Source organism: Hippopotamus amphibius, chromosome 4, assembly GCF_030028045.1.
Source record: "Hippopotamus amphibius kiboko isolate mHipAmp2 chromosome 4, mHipAmp2.hap2, whole genome shotgun sequence".
In the NCBI taxonomy this organism is placed as follows: domain Eukaryota; kingdom Metazoa; phylum Chordata; class Mammalia; order Artiodactyla; family Hippopotamidae; genus Hippopotamus; species Hippopotamus amphibius.
This window is the reverse complement of record NC_080189.1, coordinates 68,153,720-68,178,581: the sequence shown is the minus strand read 5'-3', so window position 1 is coordinate 68,178,581 and position 24,862 is coordinate 68,153,720. Positions and strand designations below refer to the sequence as shown.

The following is a 24,862-nucleotide window of genomic DNA, read 5'->3' as shown; positions in this document are numbered from 1 at the left end:
TTTGTGTATACTTTATATCATGTTTAGGTTACTTATAGTGTGTAATAAAATGTAAATGCTATGTAAATAGTTGTAAATACAGTATAAATGCTTTGTAAATATATAATTATGGCTCACCGAATTCAAGTTTTGTTTTTTGAAACTTTCTGGATTTTTTTTTAAGATTTTCAATCCTTGGTTGGTTGAATCTGCAGATGCGGAACCTGCAGATATGGAGGGCCAACTGTATTATATTGTTATCATTGGGGCAAGAAAGGTGAAGAGACACATTCCAAATATTCTGTTCTATTTCAATTCTTTTTTTTTTTTTTTGCAAGAAAATAGGCATGTATGATTGTGTAACTGGATGCATTACTTGCCTTTGTAGTTTTCCCCAGGTTGGTTGCATTAATAAACACACTGCTTGCAGTAGCAGCAGAAGCACTAGGCATTTATCACAGCTGACCCAGCAATTAGTCTTAAGTATTCCTAGGTGGTGCACACCGCCAGCCAGGTCAAAAGACAGGGGGAAGCCTGGCTTCTATTTACAGATTCAAAGTCAGAATGAAACAGTGAAAACAGTTGGCTAAAACCTCAAATGCAGCCTGATCAATTTCTCCCAGTAACGGAGAAGGCAGAAAACTCTCAAAGACATATTTACTGACCTATTTGTCATATTTATATAATTACTCAAAAGAATTGTTGGTCAATAAAAATTAGTAAATGAAACAATTTTTATATGTCACTCCGGATTATGTGAACTGCATATCATATATGGAAACATATCGTAATGAAAATTATTATAATTTATTAATTTTATTTTTTAACTTTAAAGTTGATAAAAGAAGACATTTATTATAGAATATAGAATATAGAATGACAACGTTTAACTTAGGACATTAATACTTCTATTTCAGAATTTTGTTCTAGATAAGAATTTAATATTTTTAAGTAAAGTCAAAATCTTTCATTAGATGAAATGCTAAATACACAAGACTAAAAATGTCCTAATTTTGAAATATCAATCATGTGCCATAACATGCTTATTTTTCAGGTTAAACTTTTTCCGTGATGTTCCTGATTTCAGAGTGTTAGCCTGTGGTGGAGATGGAACTGTGGGATGGATTTTGGACTGCATAGGTAATGAAGATGCATATTTAATGTGGTTGGGGTGAGAGTGGTAACCTTAAATTCTGTGTACTTGATTTCATGTATCCATACCCTAGGATAAACAGAATACACAGTGATACAATTAGGCATCTATAATGTTGCACACTGTTTACTGGCTTTATTCTTCTATATTTCAGACTTATAACTGACAAAATAATTTATAAGTAACTAGAACTCCTTCTTTTCTCATTCATTTCTCATGGAATTTAATAAACCCTCAGATACTTCCAGATCTGCATTGACCAATTCTTTTTTAAAAATAGGCCCTTTCACAAAAAGGAAAGAATTGATTCAAAAGAAGTTTTAGTATCTATATATATTGAAGCAAACTTTTATTTAGTCAATGCAGTTGAGAATATTCTAATTAAAAGTGAATACATATTGTCAGCACACTTTTAGTAAGCATCTAACAACTTTCATCTACTAATACTTTTTTAAAAAATTAATTAATTTATTTAATTGGCTGTGTGGGGTCTTATTTTGCTGTGCGCAGGCTTTCTTTTAGTTGTGGTGAGTGGGGGCTACTCTGTTCTGGTGCGCGGGGGCTACTCTTTGTTGTGGTGCATGGGCTCCTCATTGCGGTGGCCTCTCTTGTTGCAGAGCACGGGGTTCTAGGTGCGTGGCTTCAGTAGTTGCAGCACAAGGGCTCAACAGTTGTGGCTCATGGGCTCTAAAGCGCAGGCTCAATAGTTGTGGCACACGAGCTTAGTTGCTGCACGGCATGTGGGATCTTCCTGGAGTAGGGATCGAACCCGTGTCCCCTGCATTGGCAGGCGGATTCTTAACCACTGCGCCACCTAGGAAGCCCTACTAATGCTTTTTTTAAAAGGAAAAACAGGGAAAATTGTATTCTTTGGCCTTCCAATAAACAATCAGTATTTATATACTATATTTAAGGAGAAAAGCAGGGTTCAAGAACTGCAGAAATTAAAGAGTTGGTTGAACAGTGTCTGAGAACTGATAAGAATTTTAGTGAAAAGAGTAGGATATTGTTGGTTTGCATCAGCCCCTGAAATGTAAGCCTTGGCTGGTACACTGTGGCACATTCCTACACAATCTCTTCCCTCCCCGTTCTTACTCACCCATCTATGCTCACTTTGAGGGAGAAGGGAGAAAAATAAAGTAATATATGTTTGTGAGATTGTGATTCAAACAAAAACACGTGGAATTTCAGTGGCAGATATCTCTACTGAACCCTAACACTGTGTTATATAAACTTGAATCTCAAGTAAACCTCTTAATCTCTTCTGTCATTGACTGACACAGAGCAGTACAACGGTTGTTAGCATTTCACTAACTTTTAGAATTCCACTGTTTTCAAAATATTTTATTCCTTAAGTAAAGTGTACCTCGAGTTGACGCTGCAAAAGGACTTTTTAAAGGCACTTACTTCTCCACTCTGGTCACATCTTTGTATGAATATTCCTGTGTTGCATATACCTGCATCCTTGAGAATTTCAATGGAGTTAAATCAAACTCGCTACAATTTTTAACTGAGTTAACATATTTAAAAGGCTTTCCTCACAGCATAAGCCTTGCAAATTCCTATCCTCTGTGAGTTATGGTATTTATTTGTTTTACAAATTGCTAGAAATATATACAAATTAACCACAATTTATAATTGTATATATCTATACAGTGTAACTTTTTCTGTTTATAAGTACGTGGTGGAATGCCTTCCATGCCAAGCTGTGTTTTTTATTGTTGTTCTGTCTGTGATAAAAAATTCATTTTAATTTTTCAATTCTACAGAAAAGGCTAATGTAGTCAAGCATCCTCCAGTGGCTATTCTGCCTCTCGGGACCGGCAATGACCTAGCAAGATGCCTGCGATGGGGAGGAGGTAAAATAGCTAAAACAACAACAAATCTTAAAAAACAGAAATATAGTGCATAGGACCCTCCCCAAAAAAGTAAATCCAGCATTTCTTCATTGTATGACAGCTACCATGTGATTTTAGCAAATGTAATTTGTGTCAGATATATAGTGTAATTTTGAACAATAGTCTAGGGTAGAGAAACAAATAGCGGACCAAGAGTTAGACTGTGAGTGCTAATTACACACTTGATGGGGCAGGCAAGCTTCCAGCCATCTCTGGTTTTTGGGTTTCCAAATTAAGAAATGAGATAAGCATGGATTAACTCTAAAATAATGTTTAGATTTGTAATCTCTGAATTGTGCGAGAAAATTACAAAGGAAAAAAGGTGAAAGGCTAACGAATGACTTGCCCAGGAATGAGTATAAGAGGTAACACATTTTCGGAGACCCACTTTGCACTAGGTGGTATGTTCTGTACTTGGGCTATAGGGTTAAGAATAGAAAGAAAACAGGATATGCTTTGAAGGAAGACACTTGACATACTGAAGGAACTCAAAATGGAATAGTGTAGAGGGAAGAGGTGAGTAAGGGGAGAATATTTCAAGATGAGATCTTAAAATAATTTGAAGTGTCATTAATAATCTAAACTTATCTGAAGATAACAAAGAAAAGAAAACCATATTTTGTTAAAAAAGCAAGAACTAAATCCTAAATATTTTAGTATCTAAACTCAGAGAAGCTGAAAAGTATCTACTAAGACAGTGTGAATCAGAAGCCCTCAGGGAGCTTATTAAAAATATAGTGGACTGACCTCACCTCAAACATGCTGAATGAAATCTCTAGGGATGAGACCCAGGCAACTGATTTTCTTTTTAAGCAAACTCTCTAAGTAACTTGATTTATAACAAAATTTGAGAACAATTGTTCCATGAGTACCTGGGCAACTTGTGAACTCTAAGATGTGTATATGTATTTGTGTATATGACAGAATTTGAAACCAAGTTGAAACCATAATGTATGATATATTTATGATTTTCATTAAGGATATAACTTAAAGAATATTATAAAATACTGAGTTAAATCGTATGGAATCTAAAGATAGATACAGACAAATAGATAGAATGAAATATTGCTTATGAGATGCTCATATTTTCCACTGTTAATATATGTGTATTGATTAAAAGGAAGAGAATCAAGCATGTGGCTTCTTGTGTATTCCTCTGGAAAATATTTTTGGTATTTGAAATTTAATAATTTTATTTTGGTTCCAAGCTAGCAATTGACTTAAATCTCAAATTTGATATAGAAGTTCCATTTGGGGCCTCCTCTATTTATTTCCTTATAAAACAGTTTTAACGATATTATCAGTGGCCAAAGATGCATGGATTACAGTATATGTCAAAGTGTATATTGATGCCGAATTCTTTGTGAGTGTCTAGCACTGTTCTAGATGCTACAGGTTGAATGAGGAAATAAATAAAGGGCTCTTACCCTTTTGGAGATTACCATTTCATTGAGTCCACAGACAATAAATCATTAAACAATGAAATATACAATTACAAAATGAAATACGTAATTACAAAATAAGGTGAAGGTTATGAGTGAATCAAACAGAGTGTATTTTTAGAGAATAATAGAGGGGAACTATTCAGCTAGATGGTGAAGAAGACCCCTCTGAGGAAGTAACATTTAAGCTGGATTTAAAATATGAAGAAGAAGAAATAGCTCTCTGTATTAGAAAGACTGAAGGAAGGCTAATTTAAGTCTAAGAGGTCGTGGGGTGGTGGGTAGGTTTGTCCTCAGGAGGGGAATAGTATGACATTGGAGAGATAATCAGGAGCCATTATAGAGGTCTTTGTAGCGATAGGGAAAATTTTACATGATTGACCTTGAAGCACACAGTGAAAATTTGAGTTTCAAAAGCAGAGTGACACAATGACATTTATGTTTTCAAAATAGATTAATCTGGGGGTATAAAAGATGGTTAAGAAAATATGGAAATGTGGGGAATCATAGTTTTAGAAATGAGAACTTGCATTACCGTTGTAACTAGAGGATAAATGGACGGCACTAGGTTGGTGGTAATGCAAATGAGACAAATGGACACACTGACATTTTCAGGGATAGACTGATAGAACTTGTCAATGGATTGGGTAGGGACTTTGGGGAAAGCGAGGTATCAAGGGAGACTGCAAGATGCCCAAGGGGAGCAGTTAGGAAAATGGAGGTGCCATTTGCTGGAGTTTACTAATAAAGAAACATGCTCTGGAGAGGGATTATTTCTTGTCAGGTGTCTAACTTTGAGCAAGTTGCTTAACAACTGTATGCTTCAGACTCCTCATCAGAACTTGAAGAAAATAATAGTATCTGCCTTGTAGGTTCTTACACCCAGCTATGAAGTTGTTTGCCCAGTGCCTGTGCTGAGTCCTTCCTGTAATTATACTAATTATCATTATGCTTAACATTTGGGAAAGAAATTACTTTATTCAACCAATAATCATTTGGTTCACTTAATGTCACTGGAATCTATTGACTGGAAGCTTAATTTTTATGAGTATATTTACATATTTTGGAAAATGTAACACTACAAATGTAAGATGTCCTAGAGCATTTGAAAAAATATTTAATTTACATTCTCTTTGCAATTTTTCTGGCAATAAATAATCTCTCAAACAAAATTCTGAAGATTATTGCAAGACAAATGTTGTTTTGTGAAGAGTAAGGGGGTAAGAAATGGAGTTTTAGATGGAGCACACTCTTACAAATATATGTTGTTGCTTTTCTTTATGTGATTTTAAATTTTTAAAAATTTCTATGACTTTTTAGATAGATTCAATCATTATAACATCATATCATTAAATCGAAGATAAATACTAATTATGTTTTCATTTGGTTTCTTAGCCTAGAGTGATTATAGGCTTTAAATCAAAATAATGGAAGCAAAATAGCACCATTCTTTTCTGGAATGAGCTTTTGTTTGCATATTTAGTAAATTTAATTTATCTTTTTTAAAAATATAATCTTATTGAGTTCAGGAATCCTATTTATAGTTATGGATCATTATTTAACAAGCTCGAGCACAGATAAATATAAACAAATAGGGCATAGGTATTTGTTAAATGGGGAGCTACAATTTGGAATTCTTCACCTTTGTAAGTTAGTACTGAACTGCAGATATGATTCTCCGAACAGATTTATTGCCTCTCTCCATTTTTACTTATCTAGAAGGCTGATTGATACCAGCCTTTTTCATACTTAGCCATAAAAACTTTGAGAATATATCCAGTGCTAAAGAATTTAAGTTGATTGATCCTATTTAATCTAGCTGTATTAATTCTTTAACTAAATTCAATTCTATTATGTTGTCTCCTGGTCAGTTGGCTATTCCTACATTTTTACACTGTTATGTTGAACAATGCCTCTATTGACCTGAGATGTAGCTGAGGACAAGCTCAATGTTTGTTTTAAAGTATTGTCATCTACTCATATTTCTGCTGAGTGTTTGTGTATAATTATATATTAAATATACTATATTTTTACTATATTATACAATATTAATTTAATATATAAAAATTCATTTATATCTAAAATCATCATACTTATTTCCAAACAAGAGTAGAATTTGGAAAATTGGTGAATATATTTAACTAATTTTTATTCACTTCAGTAGGGAAACATATAATTTATTTGGGGGGGCTTTAAAAGAAATTAAAAAGAAAATAAACATTGAGAATGAGGGTAGAACTATTAAGAAACATCTGAAAAATAAGTACACTTGATTACTATAGTTTTGTAGTTTAAACAATTGAGTGTTTTATCATCACTGAGTACAGCTATATGCATATTATGTATGTTCATAATTTTTGAATTATGCTGTAAAATATGACATCTATTGAAATAATATTTAATACTTTTAATGTTTGTGTCTGTGTAATCATTGTTTATTGTACTCTTTGCTGTGTGTATTGAATAGTGCATAATTAGCTTTTAAGCCTCTGTAAGGTAAGAAAAGATGGTAGGCTCCAAGATACTGCCTTGACCTTCTAATAGTTAATTCAACAAATATACCATAAATATAATTTATTCCTTTTTAGAGAATGTGGGCATATTACAGTGCCTATTCTTTTTTCTTTTAATCCAATTAGTTTTTCCAGTGTTATGTGTGCCAACACCTCTAATGAGGACTCACAGGCTCTGGCATTTACTTGTTCAACGAATAAATTATTAAAATATAGATCGAAGCTGGACACAGAAAAAATCTATGAAAATATTGTTCCAGCTTAAAATATCATTTCAAGAATATGTGTATAGAGGTAAAGAGAGATTATTTAACTTAGTATAACATTTCAAATTCTAATGTCATCATCAGTATTAGTATATTGTTGACAACTTTCTATTCTTTTGCCTCACATACTAAGAACTGCTATGCAATTTCTCATTTTTTCTCATTTAATTCTTACAGCAAGCCTAAGTTTTTACAGAGGAAGAAACTATTTAGAACATTAAAAGCAAACAATTAAGTAAATTACACAGCCAGGATTAGGCTACAGCCCTAATTAATTACAATGTTAGACATCTAAAGGTACATTTAAGAGAAAATACAATATTAAACAATAACTTTCTTTTCAGGCCATGGTGACTATCTATAGTAGATTTACTTAAAAATGGATTTGTTGAGCATTCACTGTAGGGCACACCTGGTAAAAGGAACTTGTAGGGAGAAAGATGAAAATAACTATAGTGCAGTATACTAGTCCTAAGGTAGGGTTAGTTTTGAGAACTGTGTGCTGTGTTACTGTATGGAATCCACTATTTTGGGAGGGTGGCTTCTGGAAAGAACTGTTATCAAATATAAAGGCTTCAGAGGGAGTAGAAGCAAGGGACAAGTCTCACATGGCATCCAGGCTTTTTACTTTCACAGCTGGGTGGAGGGTGTTGTCTTTCGGAGGGAGAGTTCACAGGGGTATGATACCCAAGCAGATCATTAATTCCATTTTGAATACATTGATAAAAAGTTTTGTGAGGGGTATGCAGTGAAGATATTTATTTGGCAGTTGGCTGTACTGAGAATTTGTACCACAAGAGCGAAATATGAGTTGCAAATAAAAGCTAAAGATAAAATATTGGTATGAGTATAATAGGATTATAGTTAATTCTTCAACCTGCATTCAGATTTGCTTTAAAATGCATTATTTAGCTTTGGAATGATACACACACATTCACACACTTAAACATATATAGCTTTTGTTATTTGGTTATATTTTTTCTCAAGATAATTTTTTTTTCATTAGGTTATGAAGGTGAGAATCTGATGAAAATCTTAAGAGACATTGAAAACAGCACAGAAATCATGTTGGACAGGTGGAAGTTTGAAGTCATACCTAATGACAAAGACGAGAAGGGAGACCCAGTGCCTTACAGTATCATCAACAATTACTTTTCCATTGGCGTGGTAAGATTTTCCACTGACCGTTCTTTTTTACCAGTTCTGGATAATCACTGATATAAATTCTTATACTATGAAGATTTACTGATTATAAATAATTTACTTTATCTTTGTGTCAGCAAAACACCTCTGCTAATGGGTAATAGTAAAGCTTATGAATTTATTGAAAGTCAGAGAATCAGTGATGAATTTTTCATGTGTTTAACAAAGGAAAGAAACTATATTTTTTATAATTGGTTTGACCATTTGTTACTAAAATGAAGCTTAGAATGGTTTATAAGGTAGTTATAAGTTTTAGTGTATAAGCTACAGTTTCACATTACTAAAAATGTGAACACAATGCATCAAATTGTATCTTTTTTTGAAATCTATATTATAATGTCCTAACCTATTAGGTTTTTATTTATAGACATTATTTTAAAATTTATGGTTTAGTCTAAAGTCTAAGAAAAATTCTGCTAGTATTCTCAAGTGGCAAATAAGTCAAAAGGTTAATTTTTTGCTTATACTCTTGAAAAATTTGAGACTGAAAATATTTGGCAATTTAAAGTTACTGAAATTTCAATCCCTAAGAAATTAATAATTTTAGCAGTAATTTTACATGTATTTATATATATATATAACCCAGTAATTATGAAGCCTTAAAATATATTATCTACAGCATTACATTCCATTGAACGTATTCTCCCAATATTACTCTTGTGTCATGCCTCATTTCTCTTATGCATCTGCACACGCATACACATATGCACACACACACACAAACACAACTAGCAAACTATAAAAAGCACTGGTTGAGTCCATGAATTTAGGAGTCAAGCTACCTGGGTAAGAGTCCTTCAGCAGTTTTTCCTCTTCTTAGTGTCCATTCATTTACCTGTATCATGGTGGTTATTATTTTCTCTCTCATAGTTATAAATAACATGACTATACATTTAAAGAGCATCATATAATGACACATAATGAAGGCTAAATATAAAATCATTACTAATACTATGATAATGATTATTATTTGCAAGAAAAATGTAATGCATCTGATCCATTAAAATTCTATTTATGTTTGATATGAATATGAGTAACAGTATTTGAACAGCTTTATTGGCAAATAACTTACAACCTAATTCACTCATTTTAAGTAAACCTTTTAATGATTTTAATAAATCTGTCCCATTTTAGAGCATTTTCATCACCAAGATAAGAACCCTCATGCCCACTTCTAGTCAATTTTGGGTCCTTCTTCCAGCTCCAAGCAACAACTAATCTTTCTACCTCTAATATTTGCCTTTTATGGATAGTTCATATAAAAGAAATAATACAATATATGGTCTTTTGCATCTGGCTTCTTTCACTTCACATGATGTTTTGAGATTCCCGTATATGAACTACATGAATACTGTATTCCTTTTATTGCTGAGTAGTAAATATCACATTGTATGGATGTATCACATATTGTTTATCTCTTCACAAGCTGATGTATATTTAGATTGCTTCCAGTCTTTGGATATTATGAATAATGCCACTCTTTTGAGTCCCTAGAGTTAATTTTTTATTATGGTTACTGTACTTTTTAACTCAAGAATTTCTATTTGGTTCTGTTTTATATTTCTAGGTCTTTAATTGATATTTTCTATTTGAATAGTTGTTTTTATACTTTATTAATTAAGCATCGTTTACCTTAGTTTTTTTTGATCTATTTATAATAGCTGTTTTGAAGTCTTTGTCTGCTAAGTCCAACATCTAGAGTCCATCAGAGACATTGTTTGCTTTTTCCAAAGTATGTGTCACACTTTCCCACTCCTCTGCGTATTTGCTAATTTTTTTGTTGAAAACTAGAGATTTTATATAGCATATTGTAACAACTGTGGATTTGCATTCTCCCACAGAGGTTATGGTTGTTCCTGTGTTTGTTTAGGGATTTCCCTGCACTAATTGTATGGAGCCTTTCTCCCCTGTAGTGTATGGATATACTTATGCCTCAGAACTTTAGTTTTTGTTTTTTTCTTCTTGCTTTTATATTTATCCTGGATTCTAGGGATCATTCCTGTGTCAGCATGGTTGACCAAAGTTTGTGCTTAAACACCTTGGGACAGTAAGTCTGCATTCCTTTGCCACTGAATCTGTATGTCCATTGGGGAACACATACAAACTGCAGGCAATTATTAATCTGATTCAGCTTTTAATATCTGCTGGCCCTTTTGTCTCTTCTGCTCGTGCACAAGGCCTCTCACTTAGCCAAGGGTATATCAATAATCAGGGCCTTCTTTGGTCTTTCCTGAACATATTTGCAACCTTGCACATGCATACAGCCTTTCAGACAACCAGGAATATGTGGCAACTTATCAAAGCCCATTATGTCTGTCTCATTCCCAAGATCTCCTTGAATATCTGGTTAGTTAGCTGGTTAGTTGCTTGCCTTGATCAGTTTTGCAAACTGAGACAAGCTGCTACATTTGCCACTGAGATTATTCCTGTTTTAGATAACCCTAGGTCATGAAGTTTTTCCAGCTTCCACTCCATATCATGTTAGGTCTTACGACAGTAAAGTCATGCTTTCATAAGTTGCTCCACCCTGGTAGACCTATGGCACTGATGGAGGTGGAGGGTAAGGTAGAAGCTCATGGTTGAAACATGACAGATTGCCAGTGTTCTTATCTTAGGTTCAATAGTTTTTTTTGAATGAATAGTTCTCAATTTGTTATATCCCTTTGATCAATTTTCAGTGGTCCACAACAGAAGTTACTTCTTTTCCATCACAGGAGACATTTGGCAAAGTCTGGACACATATTTGAGTGCCATGGCTGAGAGAGGCTTCCTACTGGAAGCTAGTGGGTGGAGGATAGGGATGCTGCTACACACTCCCAGCTCACAGAACAGCCCCCTAACACACAAGAAATAACTGCATAGCTCAGAATGTCAATCGAGCTGAGGCTGAGAAACACTGATATCAAGAAACCAAAATTAATTACAAAACTCAAGGTGTTGGAAAAGGGGAAATAGCGAAAACCTAAAGAAATGAGAATGAAAGCTGGAACAGAAATAAGACAGGACATACAGCAAAGAATAACAAGAGCAAAAAAAATAGAGTATGTTAGTGAAACCAAAAACTGGATTATTAAAAATTATGAATCAAATCTACTGCAAAATTGGTTTTATAAAAATATTGTAAAGAGAATTGCAAATAAACAATATAGAGTGAAAAAGACCAAAAATCCCCACATAAAAACAGAAAATAACATCCAACTAAAAATATATTAGGACTGAATAAGTGTAGCAAAGTTATTAAATATAAAATCAACTTAAATATTCAAAAGTATTCCATTATATAAGCAATAATCAATACATTTACAAAAACAGCAACCAAAAAATTAGAACTATCCAGAAATAGTTGTAGATGTGGGCTAAAACCTCATTGGAGAAATAATGGTGCTAAGTTGATAAGTGTTCAAAAATTAATTTCCTAGGGGGAGAAAATTTGTTAGAACTCTACCTTACATTAGATAGGCAATTGCTAGATATATTGAAGTACTAAATTTGTAATGCAAGGTTTAGCATCTAATAAAAGAATATGTAATAGCATTCATTTATGATTTTAAGTTAGAACAGAACTAAACAAGGTAGATTTTGATTGCGTTTTCTTTAGAAGGGTCCTGTTCCATCTAACTTGGAGCCTCATTCACTGAGCATGCCATGAGAAGGAGAGGTGTGAAGAGAGGGAGAGCGTCCTTCCCTGATTTGCTTCTACCCCAGCAAGAGAGTGGATCAACACTCAGGGTCATAATCAGACAAGTAGACGTTATAGAGAGTTCAAGCTCTGGCTGTCACTCAGCCAGGCCACTTTCTGCTTAGCAACTTATATTCCTCTGCCCCAATGAGTAAATCCAGCAAATAATAAAGAAATGAATCATATACCTCAAACTATTACTGAATATATAAGAAACAGTGGAATTGGAGCATTGAAAGGATAAGGAGGACATTTCAACTTTTTTTTTACTATCACCAGCGTAAGAAAAGTTAAGACGGCACATAATTTGTACTTGAAATTATATCTTGGAACCCTCCTACCTCCTAGTTACAAAGTGGTCTCAAAACTTGACTCTCCTCTCAGTGTTGTTTTCATTATTTCGGTGCTTGCTTTTCATATACTGACTCTTAAGTGATTTACAGTTTACATAAAACCTTGCTTCAAACTTTTTGAAAACCTGTGAGGGTCAGAGATATATAGATAAATGTAATCCTTATATATATTATGATATAACCCTTGTATTAGAGTGGGTTTTGGAACAATCTCAAAATATTAGTGGTCTAACAACAACTAATAATTAATTCTTCCCTCACATGTTAGGACAGTAGGGGTTGACTTTTGGGGAGAAGCTCTGCTCCACTTGGTCAGTCATTGACCCAGGCTCCTTCCATCTAGTGGCTCCACCCTCCTCTTGATACACAGAGCCCTCTCTATTCAATTGGGTGACAAAAGAGAGTGAAGTATTGGCATCTGTGGGTTTTTTGGTTTTGTTTTTTAATGGATCAGGTCTGGAAGATGTTCAGTTTATAACCCATTGGCCGTATCTTAATCAATTAGCTACACCTAATTGTAAGGAAGCTGGGAAAAAAATTCTGTCTGCTCAAGCAGAAAAGGGAAATTGGTGAATAACTAGCCAGTTTCCACGAATTCCTTTTTGTAATGCCTTTCATTTTTAGCCAGAACAATTGGAAACAATTCTGAAATTAACTCTGAAAATAAATATTCATCTATAGTGGTGATCGTTAAATAAAAGCATATTTATTTATAACTTTCTATGTGCCAGATACTGTTTGAGGATTGGCAGTGAACAAGATAGAAGAAGAGTGTGTAATCACTAAACTTACATTATTGTGAGGTGAGAGAGAATTGTCACAAGAGACTTAACAGGCAGATGTTAGAAATATAGATTATAGAAATTAGTAAGAAAAACTGCTGTGTGCTACCTTTCATTCTGATTTTGCACTTTAATAACTATAGATAATCTCAAAAATCACAGTTAGGAAGTTGTTCACCCACTGCATCACCATCAGATTCAAATATGGCATTAGTCTTATCCTCATTGCTGATTCTTCATTTTCTTACTAAACAAAAAAACTAAGCACCTTTTTTTTGGGCGTCGGTGGTGGGGGGGTGGACGGTCAGGCCCTGGAGTTACAGAAATGAGTAAAAGAGACAGATCACCTCATTATTAGAACTTGGAATTTAACTGCAGAAGAAGCATTAAAACACAAATGCACAAATACAGCTTTTTTGGAAAATTATGATATACTGTGAAAGAAAATGAAAGTTACCATGAGTTAGAATAAGGGACAACAACTTTAGATCTCATGGTCAAGGAAGGCCTATATAAAGAAGATGCATTTAGGGGAGACTCTAAGGGATACACATAGGTCAGGTGGACACCAAAGAGATGGAAAGAACATACCAAGCAGTTATAACTGTATGTGAAGAGCTCGAGGAGAGAAAAGGCCCCGTGTATTCAAAGACCTACAAGGTTAGTGTGCCTGGAACATAGAGAAGGTGGGAGTGAATGACAAAAATGGCAGTAGCAGAAGTGGCTGCCGCCATGTCTTGAAGACTCTTGGAAGCCAAGGTGTGGTGGTTGTCTAAGAGAGGCCACTGAATGATTCAATTAATATAATCAGGAAATGAAGTCCAATTTATTTCAGCAGGAGTTCTTCTACCAGAGATAATAGACATTAATTGAAAGGTGAAACAGGTACCATAAAAATGATACATGTAGCTTTGGATATTTCATTTAACCTTAAACCTATCAATATAACTGAACTGACCAATTTTTCCTTGTAGGGCCAGCTAATGTCATTTCTTTGAATGTGTGTCATCAACTGGGGTTCTACAAAATTTGCTTGTATAAATCACATTCCATAATAAACCATCTGTGAGTTCCATTTTTAGTTTAAGTGGAACAAAAACTCAAAAATACTTGTGAAGCAATCTGAGTATAAAATCCTTCTAGATTTTTACAACAGTTTTAAAAATCTTTTATAATGACCTTTCTTAACATATAATTCTATGGCAAAGAATATAGCAAAGAATATATAGCAGTTTCAGAATTGCATTTACATCAAATCTTCCAAAATCATCTGTTTTCATATAAAACTTTTTGTAATCATATTTTCCATTTCTATAATAGGTAATTAAATGATATAATAAAGACTAAAATTGGCATCAACAGTGTTGGGAACCACACAAATGACTCTTGGTAAGTGTAAACCTCAAAATGTGGAAACACAGACAGTAGTAGCTAGGAGGAGCTGGAACTGACAGGCTGCTTCAGTATCTGCAGTGGCCAATAGGAAGGATATAGATGGGCATTTTTCCTTCTGGGTCCCTGAGCAGACAGGACTGATGGGACCTCAGTTCTAAGAAGAACTGAGGCCAGGTTACGGGACTGCTTCAAGATCTAAGTCTGCACTTTACAAAGCAGCCACATTTTCCAGTCTTTTCTGACTGGGCTGGGGATTGAAACGCCTTGTCAGCGCCACTAGGGAATCGGAGGCTCTCTCAGAGCTTTTCTTTAGATGCATCCACTCTCCACCTCTTGTTCCCTCTTCTGGAAGGTGGGGGGAGGCATTCTTAAGACTGTTTGCTTCCTCTCCATTCCCCAAAGCCTGGTTGGGTGCTGAGAGCCTGCTGTGTGTTTTCCTTAGGACAGAGCCCTGAAATACTCAAATTGGGGGACCTTCGACAATCCTGCGGTGTCCACACGTGCTCACGGGCTGTGGGCCAGGGCTTGCCCTCCCACGCGGGACGCATGCGCGGGGCACGCACGGAGCGCCAGCCGTGAGGGGCGGGGGCGGGGGCGTGGTGAGGCACGCAAAGCGTTGCAGGCTGGGGCTGAAATCTTCGGTTGAGGCTGTCCAAGCGGCTTGTCGGCCAGCCTCCTGAAGGAGTCCGTGTGTTGGACTTGTGGGCGCCACTGCACCTTGTTGAGGTCCAAGCTCTTGTAGCTACGAGTCCTCCTCTCTCTTGCCCGCTCCCAGTCTCTCCCAACGCCCCAGCTGTGCTAACACCCTCGGTATTCCGGCTGAGGCAAGAAAGAAGTGGCCTCTGGGGCAGCGTCCTGCGAGGCGTGGGAAGCTGAAAACTCACTCCCAATGCTCCCACTTTTCCCCCTGGGGGACATTTCGGGCTGAATGGAGCCTCTCTTGGCACTGAGCTGTGCCACTCTGGGGGAGGGGCCATGCAGGTACAGGGAAAGTGTGCCCCCTTCATTGGATCTGTTCTCGGATTTTTGGCTCAAGTGAGGTGCTGGAACTTCTCTGCTGGACTCCCTGACTCCCAACAAAGGTATTACTGTCTGTTCCTTAGGGGTTTTCAAAATCTGTGTCCGTTTGGGTGGGTGGAGGTGGTGGCCGAAAACGCCTATTCCGCCATCTTGCTGATTACTCAGGCCAACATTTCTTTTTAAACGAAAATAAACAGAGCGTAATAAATTTGAAAATATAGCCACATCTATGGAAAATATTTAATTATAAGAGTGTATCATGTGCATCTGTGCCAGTAAAATTTATCATGTGGAAGAAATTGAGTATTGTCTATCCAGATGAAAAAGCTGAAATATGCTCAAGTGGAAGGGGTAGGAAATCTAAGGCAGTAGTTCTCAGACTTAAGCATCTGTCAGAATCACCTGAAGGGCTTGTTAAAATGCAGATTGATAATCCTCAAACCCCGGCTTTCTGTAAGTTTGAAATGCAGTCCAAGAATTTGTTGTTCTCACAAGCTCCCAGGTAATCCTGATATTTCTTGTCCACGATAATACTTTGAGAACTATTTCTCTAAGCATACAGCCAAAGAGGAAGAGGTAAAAATATAACAAAAGAACTGTTAAAACTCGTGTCGTTTCAGATGATCTTTCATAGAACAAGTAATTTTTATATTTTAAAAATTGTTCCAGAAGATGGATTAAGATGGAATGTTTTTCTATTCTTTTTACATAGCTAGCAAACCTCAGTATCAATAACTCATAAACACAACCCCCCAAAAGAGTGTACATATGTGAATATAAATTCAACAGTTGCAAACAACAAAAGTTAGTAAATAAATTCAGGTATTCTATTTAAGGAGTAAAACTTATTGACTGAGTAGGGTTTATTTCAACAAAACCAAAATGGGTCAATGTTAGCATAATTATTTAAATACAAACCAGGTTTGCTCTTTTTATAATTAAAAACTACTAAAATTTGTAAACTATTTTCTGTAGATTAATAGTTAATATATTAATAGTGGCATACTAGAGGCATCCCTAATAAAATCAGGAAGAATACAGGGATTTTTCTATCACAACTCTAGTTAACACTTTTAGAAAAATGACCTAATTTAATAATAAATTTAAATGTTATATAAATATTGACAAGAGACAAGCTTATTGTTATTTGAAGATGATATGATGACATATATAGTAAATATGCATCAACTAAAAATGAAGCTAGTAAAACAACTCAAGGTACCAAATAATAGATAAATATACAGAAAAAAGACCCTGAAGGCTTCCTTTATAAAATTACCTGTTAATAAGAATATAAATGTAATTAATGGTATCAGAAAAATATGAAGTGTCAAGGTTTACATCTAGTAGGAAAGACACCGAGCCTATACGGAGAAAATGAATTTAACCCAAAGTTGTAAAATAAACCCTGAATAAGCCATATCATGTTCCTATATGGGAATATATATTATTAAGAAATCAAGTCTCCTAGAACTTATAAGTTTAGTCCATTGTTACTGAGAATTTTAGTAGGATTACTGGTAGTTGTTTTGATAAATGATAATTTACAATTATACAAAAATGCCTTTATATTTTTTGAGATAATTAATGTTCTTTCATGGTCAGTTTCCTTATGTACAGAATACTATTAAGTTAATGTAACTAAAATATAAAAGCACAAAAATAGATAAATAGAACAGAATATAAAATTAAACCAAAAAGATTACAAAGATATGCAGAGAATTTACCATTCCTAAAATGCTGAAATTTCAGATCATTGGGTAAAAATGAAGTGCACAATAAATTAGGTGACAGAATTGGTTATTCTTTTGAATGAAAATAAACTTACATTTGCATTCATATCCATGTGAAATATACATCCACTAGATTAAGAATGCCAATTATATCTTATATATTAATATATAGTATAAGATAATGTTAATATAATAATATCTTATAAGTAATACATTTATAAGATACTAGAAGAAACTATCAGAGTATATTGCGTAAGGTAGGAGAAACCTGTGTGAGGCAAACCAGAAACTTAGAACCCATAAAAGAAAAGGAAATTAAAATTACTGTCATAATTTTTCATTTAAAAAAGTATATAAAACTCATTAACAGAGTCAAAGAAAATGTTTCCAACACAATAAACATGGTGTTAATAAACTAAAATATGGAGTTCTTAATAAAAAGCATTTAATAGAAAAATAGACTAAGACTATGAAAATTACAATGAACAGCCAGATAAAAATATTCCTCATGTTATTTTATAAGGAAATGGAAAATTATGTAATGGGTTATCTTGTTTCAGATTATTAAAAATTACAAAGATTGGTAGTATCTAATGTCAGTGAGTGTATACAAAAATAAGCATGTTTATAATTATAATGGGTCTGTAAATAATCTTGGAGAATAATTTGATGGTATCCATTAAAATATGAATACCCTTTGAGCTATTGGTCCCATTTCTAAGAATCCTTTCTGCATAAATAATACAAAAGCCTTAACTGTACCAGTTATATTTAATGACATACAATTGGGAACAACCTAAAAGTTATCAATTTGAAAATGATGTACAACAGGAAAAGAGGTCTCAAAATTATAATGTTAAATCACAAAAGCAAGTTGTTCATAAGTAAGTCCTCTTTCCCCTATTCTTTAGAGAATGAGGATAATGGCTATCTTAAGGAAGTATTGGGGATTTAGTTAGGGACTCCTAAAAACTCTTTCAACAATACGTAGCACTGATGCTTAATAAATCTTAAAAATGATGATGGTGATAAAATATGAATTTTTTTATGTAGCTCTAAGAACATATAAAAGAGTCAGCAAACATATATGCCAAAATGTTAACAGTATTAATGTTGGTGTGTAGGGATTCAGAAAGGGAAATGAAACTTTCTCTTCTTAGTATGATTCAAAATATTGTGAGACTATAGGTAATCTTTAAAATTTCACAGGATTATTCAAATGTATCTGTCACCCATGGTGCTTAAATTCTCCTTCAAATATTCACTCTGACCTGCTCCATATCCCTGCCTCTTATAAAAATTGGTTTTTTTGTGTGATGATCATGTGGTTTTTATCCTTCAGTTTCTTTGTATGGTGTAGCACATTGATTGATTTGCGTATATTGAAGAATCCTTGCATTCCTGGGATAAAGCCCACTTGATCATGGTGTATGATCTTTTTTTGTGTTGTTGGATTCTGTTGGCTAGTATTTTGTTGAGGATTTTTGCATCTAAATTCATCAGTGATATTGGTCTGTAATTTTCCTTTTTTATAGTATCTTTGTCTGGTTTTGGTATCAGGGTGATGGTGGCCTCATAAAATGAGTTTGGGAGTGTTCCTTCCTCTGCAATTTTTTGGAAGAGCTTGAGAAGGCTGGGTGTTAGCTCTTCTCTAAATGTTTGATAAAATTCACATGTGAATCCATCTGGTCCTGGACTTTTGTTTGTTGGGAGATTTTAAATCACAGTTTCAATTTCATTACTTATGACTGGTCTGTTCATATTTTCTATTTCTTCCTGATTCAGTCCTGGAAGGTTATACCTTTATAAGAATCTGTCCATTTCCTCCAGGTTGTCCATTTTATTGGCATATAGTTGCTTGTAGTAATCTCTTATGGTGCTTTTTATCTCTGTAGTGTCTGTTGTAACTTCTCCTGTTTCATTTCTAATTCTATTGATTCGAGTCCTCTCCCTCTTTTTCTTGATGAGTCTTGCTAGAGGTTTATCAATTTTATTTATCTTCTCAAAGAACCAGCTTTTGGTTTTATTGATTTTTGCTATTGTTTTCTTTGTTTCTATTTTGTTTATTTCTGCTCTGGTCTTTATGATTTCTCTCTACTAACTTTGGGTTTTCTTTATGCTTTTCTCTAGTTTCTTTTGGTGTAAGGTTAGATTGTTGATTTGGGATTTTTCTTGTTTCTTGAGGTAGGATTGTATTGCTATAAACTTCCGTCTTAGAACTGCTTTTGCTACATCCCATAGGTTTTGGATCATTGTGTTTTCATTGTCATTTGTCTCTAGGTATTTTTTGATTTCCTCTTTGATTTCTTCAGTGATCCCTTGGTTATTTAGTAGTGTATTGCTTAGCCTCCACGTGTTTGTGTTTTTTACACTTTTTTTCCTGTAATTGATTTCTAATCTCATAGCGTTGTGGTCAGAAAAGATGCTTGATATGATTTCGATTTTCTTGAATTTACCAAGGCTTGATTTATGACCCAAAATGTGATCTATCCTGGAGAATGTTCCATGTGCACTTGAGAAGAATGTGTAATCTGCTGTTTTGGGATGTAATGTCCTATAGATATCTATTAAATCCAGCTGATTTATTGTGTCATTTAAAGCTTGTGTTTCCTTCTTAATTTTCTGTGTGGATGATCTGTCCATTGGTGTAAGTGGGGTGTTAAAGTCCCCCACTATGATTGTGTTCCTGTCGGTTTCCTCTTTCATAGTTGTGAGCATTTACCTTATGTATTGAGGTGCTCCAGAATGGGTGCATATATATTTATAATTGTTATCTCTTCTTCTTGGATTGATCCCTTGATCTTTGTGTATTGTCCTTTCTTGTCTCTTGTAACATTTTTTATTTTAAAGTCTATTTTATCTGATATGAGGATCGCTACTCCAGCTTTCTTTTGATTTCCATTTGCATGGAATATCTTTTTCCATCCCCTCACTTTCCGTCTGTATGTGTGCCTAGGTCTGAAGTGGGTCTCTTTTAGACAGCACATATATGGGTCTTGTTTTTGTATCCATTCAGCCAGTCTGTGTCTTTTGGTTGGTGCCTTTAGTCCATTTACTTTCAAGGTAATTATTGATATGTATGTTCCTATTACCATTTTCTTAATTGTTTTGTTTTTGCTTTTGTAGGTCCTTTTCTTCTCTTATGTTTCCCGCATAGAGAAGTTCCTTTAGCATTTGTTGTAGGGCTGGTTTGGTGTTGCTGAATTCTCTTAGCTGTTGCTTGTCTGTAAAGCTTTTGATTTCTCCCTCTAACCTGAATGAGATCCTTGCTGGGTAGAGTATTCTTGGTTGTAGGTTCTTCCCTTTCATCACTTGAAATAGATCATGCCACTCCCTGCTGGCTTGCAGAGTTTCTGCTGAGAAATCAGCTGTTACCCTTATGGGAGTTCCCTTGTATGTTATTTGTTGTTTTTCCCTTATTGCTTTTAATAACTTTTCTGTGTCTTTATTTTTTGTCAATTTGAGTACTATAGGTCTTGGCATGTTTCTCCTTGAGTTTATCCTGCCTGGGACTCTCTTTGTTTCCTGGACTTGAGTAGCCATTTCTTTTCCCATGTTAGGGAAGTTTTCAACTATAATCTCTTCCAGTATTTTCTCAGGTTCTTTCTCTCTCATCTCCTTCTGGGACCCCTATAATGTGAATGTTGGTGCGTTTAACATTGTCCCAGAGGTCTCTTAGGCTGTCTTCAGTTCTTTTCGTTCTTTTTTCTTTATTCTTTTCTGCATCAGCGATTATCACCATTCTGTCTTCCAGGTCACTTATTTATCCTTCTGTCTCAGTTAATCTGCTGTTGATTCCTTCTAGTGTATTTTTCATTTCAGTTATTGTGTTGTATATCTCTGTTTGGTCTTTAATTCTTCTAGTTCTTTGGTAAACTTTTCTTGCAACTTTTTGATCTTTGTATCCAGTCTTTTTTCAGAGTCCTGGATCATCTTCACTACCATTATTCTGAATTCTTTTTCTGGAAGGGTGCCTGTCTCCTCTTCATTTGGTTGTTTTTCTGGGATTTTAGCTTGTCCCTTCATCCAGTACAAAGTCTTTTGCCTTTTCATTTTCTCTATCTTCCCACAAGACAAAATACTGCTGATACTGTGCTCTGTCTCTTGTGTCTAAAAATTGTTTTAATAATGATTTGAGATTTGATGTGGTTTTATTTGCTTATTTTAAGTGGATAGACTTTACTAAATTGTAATTGCTATTCTGTTGTTTCTCTTTGTTTCATGCATTCTCATCTTTTCCTTTAATTTATTTATGTTAACTATGTGCTGGACATTCTTTAAACATTGGGTCTACAGTGGATGTCAGTATTGGAGAATAAAAGCAGGCATAACCAGTTCTCATTCAATCTGCATTTTCGTAGGGGGGGTAAGACAAACAAATGAATTTCAAGTAGTGATAAATGTTATGAAGGAAAAGATGCAAGATACTATGATAGGAAGTAACTAAGAGTATGCATATCACATGGGGTCTTTATTTCACTGCTGTATGGAAAATATTTTTTGTTTTGTATGACATTATTTGGTGCACTTTGCACAGTGAATTCATATGTACTGGGCTGCCTGTACCAGACCATAACAGATGCTTCTGTTTCAAGTGTTGTTCCATTTGCTTCCTCTTCTTTCTTTTTTTATTGAGGTGTAATTGACATATAGCATTATGTTTGTTTCAGGTATACAGCATGATTCAATATTTATAAACAGTTGTATACATTACAAAATGATCATGACAGTAAATCTAGTTAACATCCATTACCATACACAATTACACAGTTTTTTTCTTTTGTTTTTCTTGTAATAAGAACTTTTAAGACCTACTTTCTTATTTAGTACCTTTGAAATATGCAGTGTGATATTACTGACTGTAACCACCATGCTGTACGCTACATTCCCATGACAGTTATTTTATACCTGGCACTTCATACCTTTTGACCCCTCTCCCCCATTTTGCATCCCCTTTCCTGGCATGCACCAATCTGTTTTCTGTATCTATGAGCTTGGTTTTGCTTGTATTAATTTTTTTTAGAGTCTACATACAAGTGAGATCATACAGTATTTGTTTTTCTCTCTTTAACTTATCTCAGCATAGTGTTCTCAAGGTCCATCCATGTTCTCACAAATTACAAGATTTCATTCTTTTTATGGCTAATATTCCCTTATGCACATATACCACATCTCTTTTATCCATTTTATATGTTCAACTTTGTTTGGATATCTTGGCTATTGTAAATAATGTGTGAATGAACTTGGGGTGCATATCTTTTCAAATTAGTGTTTTCTCCATTTGCTTCTTACAGCTCCACTTTCTCTTTGGCTATCTCCCCTTTGGGGATTTGGCCTTATGCATCCCAATTGTATCAAGGCCCTCATTATTAGCCTTAAGACCACTGGCTTATTAATTTTATTTTTTCACCTTTCTGGCTTTGTTGATAGCTGTTACTTTCTCAGTCCATAACTACACTAACCCTGCCTTCTCATGTTATTGTACTTGTGGCTTTGAGCTGGAGAGTCAATTTCTGGAAAGAATACACAAGGGAAACTTCCACATCTGGGAACTGTAGAACCCATGCTCCATGAAAGTTCCCTGTTGAAAAACATTCACTTTTCTCACCAGTACAGGAAGCAAGAGAGATTATATATTTAAAATGCAAAGGGTATATATAGTTCAAATTAATAATAGATGTCTCACATACACAAAAGATTAAGTCCCTTTAACCATTAAATTTTTCCTGCCCTTTGAGTAATCATCCACCCAAGCAACACATGCTATATTGCAATAAGGAGAGTTTTAGTGTGTAATATCAAGGAAGAAAGGGTGTTGGTTCACAGAGTTATACTAATGGAGGGTCCAGTTTAACAGAACAGCAAAATATTCATCTTAGGGGCCATTTTCCAGGATTTATAAATGGCACTGTTGAATAAATATTTCTAACTTCTGATGGTGTATACTGTACTTACATTAATGTTAAAAAACCTAAACTATTGAGTCATTGTGGTCATTTAGTATCCTAGCTCTGATTATTATTTTAGTCACAGAAGAGTTTATTTATTAGCTTATTATGCAAATACATATTCAGTGTCTGCTGTAATTCCTAGATAAGGGTTATAGTGGATACAAAGATGAACATTGTGCCAGAAAGAAACGTGAATTCTAGCATATTGGATGTAAAACATTACACACATGCTTCTTCCCTTAAATGTGGCTAGAAGAGATACATAAGTAATGTTTTGGGGAGTTAATTTTTGTCCCTTTAAAGTGTCCACATATTTATCTTGTTATTTTAAAGTTATGATATTAAGTTTTTATAAAGTGCATAATAATTTATTATAAAGAATATTTAGCCCTACAAAAATAGATACAAAGGATTTTTAGGATGTATGTGAACCATTACCTTACTGTTAATTGGAACATCAATGTATAATAAAGCAAATACACAGACATCTGTATTACCTTTCAGTTTAATTTGTGGAGAAAACATTTTAAGACTCATTTTGAGGCAGAGTACAGTAGCCATAGTGTGACTTAGTGTTTCATTCATAATAAATGTTAAAATAATGAAAGATTTAAGTAAACCCATTTCTCACTAAGTATATCAGTGATCATCTTTGCAACTGAAAACATGCATAATTATGCATAATTAAAACCTATGAATTATCTTCCCCACCCCCTAGGTCTCTGAGGCTGATTCTGAAAAGCCCATGGATTACATCCATGGAAATGCTTCCACTAACATAAATTATATCTGGCTTGCTGACATCAGTAGATATTCATCCACATAATAGTGCTCATGTAAGATCATCTTAGCCCAATTCTGTTTTCCCTACATAGAGTATTGATTTTGCAGCAGCTGTTAATCATCCCAGTAAGTTCCAATTTGGACACTCTTCAACACAGAAGTCAACACTGTGAGCAGAAACAAGCAAGGCAATAAGAATTTCAAAGACTTCTGGAAAGGTCCTCCAGTTTTTGTAGAACATATCCAGAAACAAGTTAGTATCACATGCTGTGTAAAAAGTGAAAGCCACTATGAAATTTAAAACCTTTTCCATATTAGTACTTCTGAAATTGGAAATGGATCTGTGCTCACTGTGGAATTACTCTCTGAGTCTGTAAGAAATCTGACGAAGACTAGTGGACCTCTAGTGCACTGTATATATTACCACCCAAATGTCCTATCAAATAGATATTTGCATCATTATGATTTAATATCCTTCAGCCTTAGTCAGTCACTAAGAGCCTCTTACTCCTCCAGTGTAGGAAAGATGTGACTACTGATTCTCATAACCATAAATTTCAAGTTAGTGGAATAGTTAGCAATCAGAATTCCTTTAGTCATTAGCTGTTTTTTACATTACATATTTCCCTATGCCACTGCTGAAAATACAAGGGAAGTATCTTAACCGTATAAATTTAATTATGATCACAGGCTGGTTAAGAACATAGAGTTT

General features: G+C 34.5%; 1 protein-coding gene across 7 annotated transcripts in view; it reads left to right on the top strand.

Moving 5' to 3' along the window:
- Positions 1-24,862, top strand: part of DGKB (diacylglycerol kinase beta) — a 623,008-nt gene that overhangs the window by 220,620 nt on the left and 377,526 nt on the right. For all 7 annotated transcript variants that reach the window (XM_057731678.1, XM_057731674.1, XM_057731676.1 and 4 more), the window contains 3 exons: positions 1,034-1,119; positions 2,902-2,991; positions 8,258-8,418. In XM_057731678.1, coding sequence (XP_057587661.1) covers positions 1,034-1,119; positions 2,902-2,991; positions 8,258-8,418 — 337 coding nt within the window. The remainder of the gene's footprint in view (positions 1-1,033; positions 1,120-2,901; positions 2,992-8,257; positions 8,419-24,862) is intronic.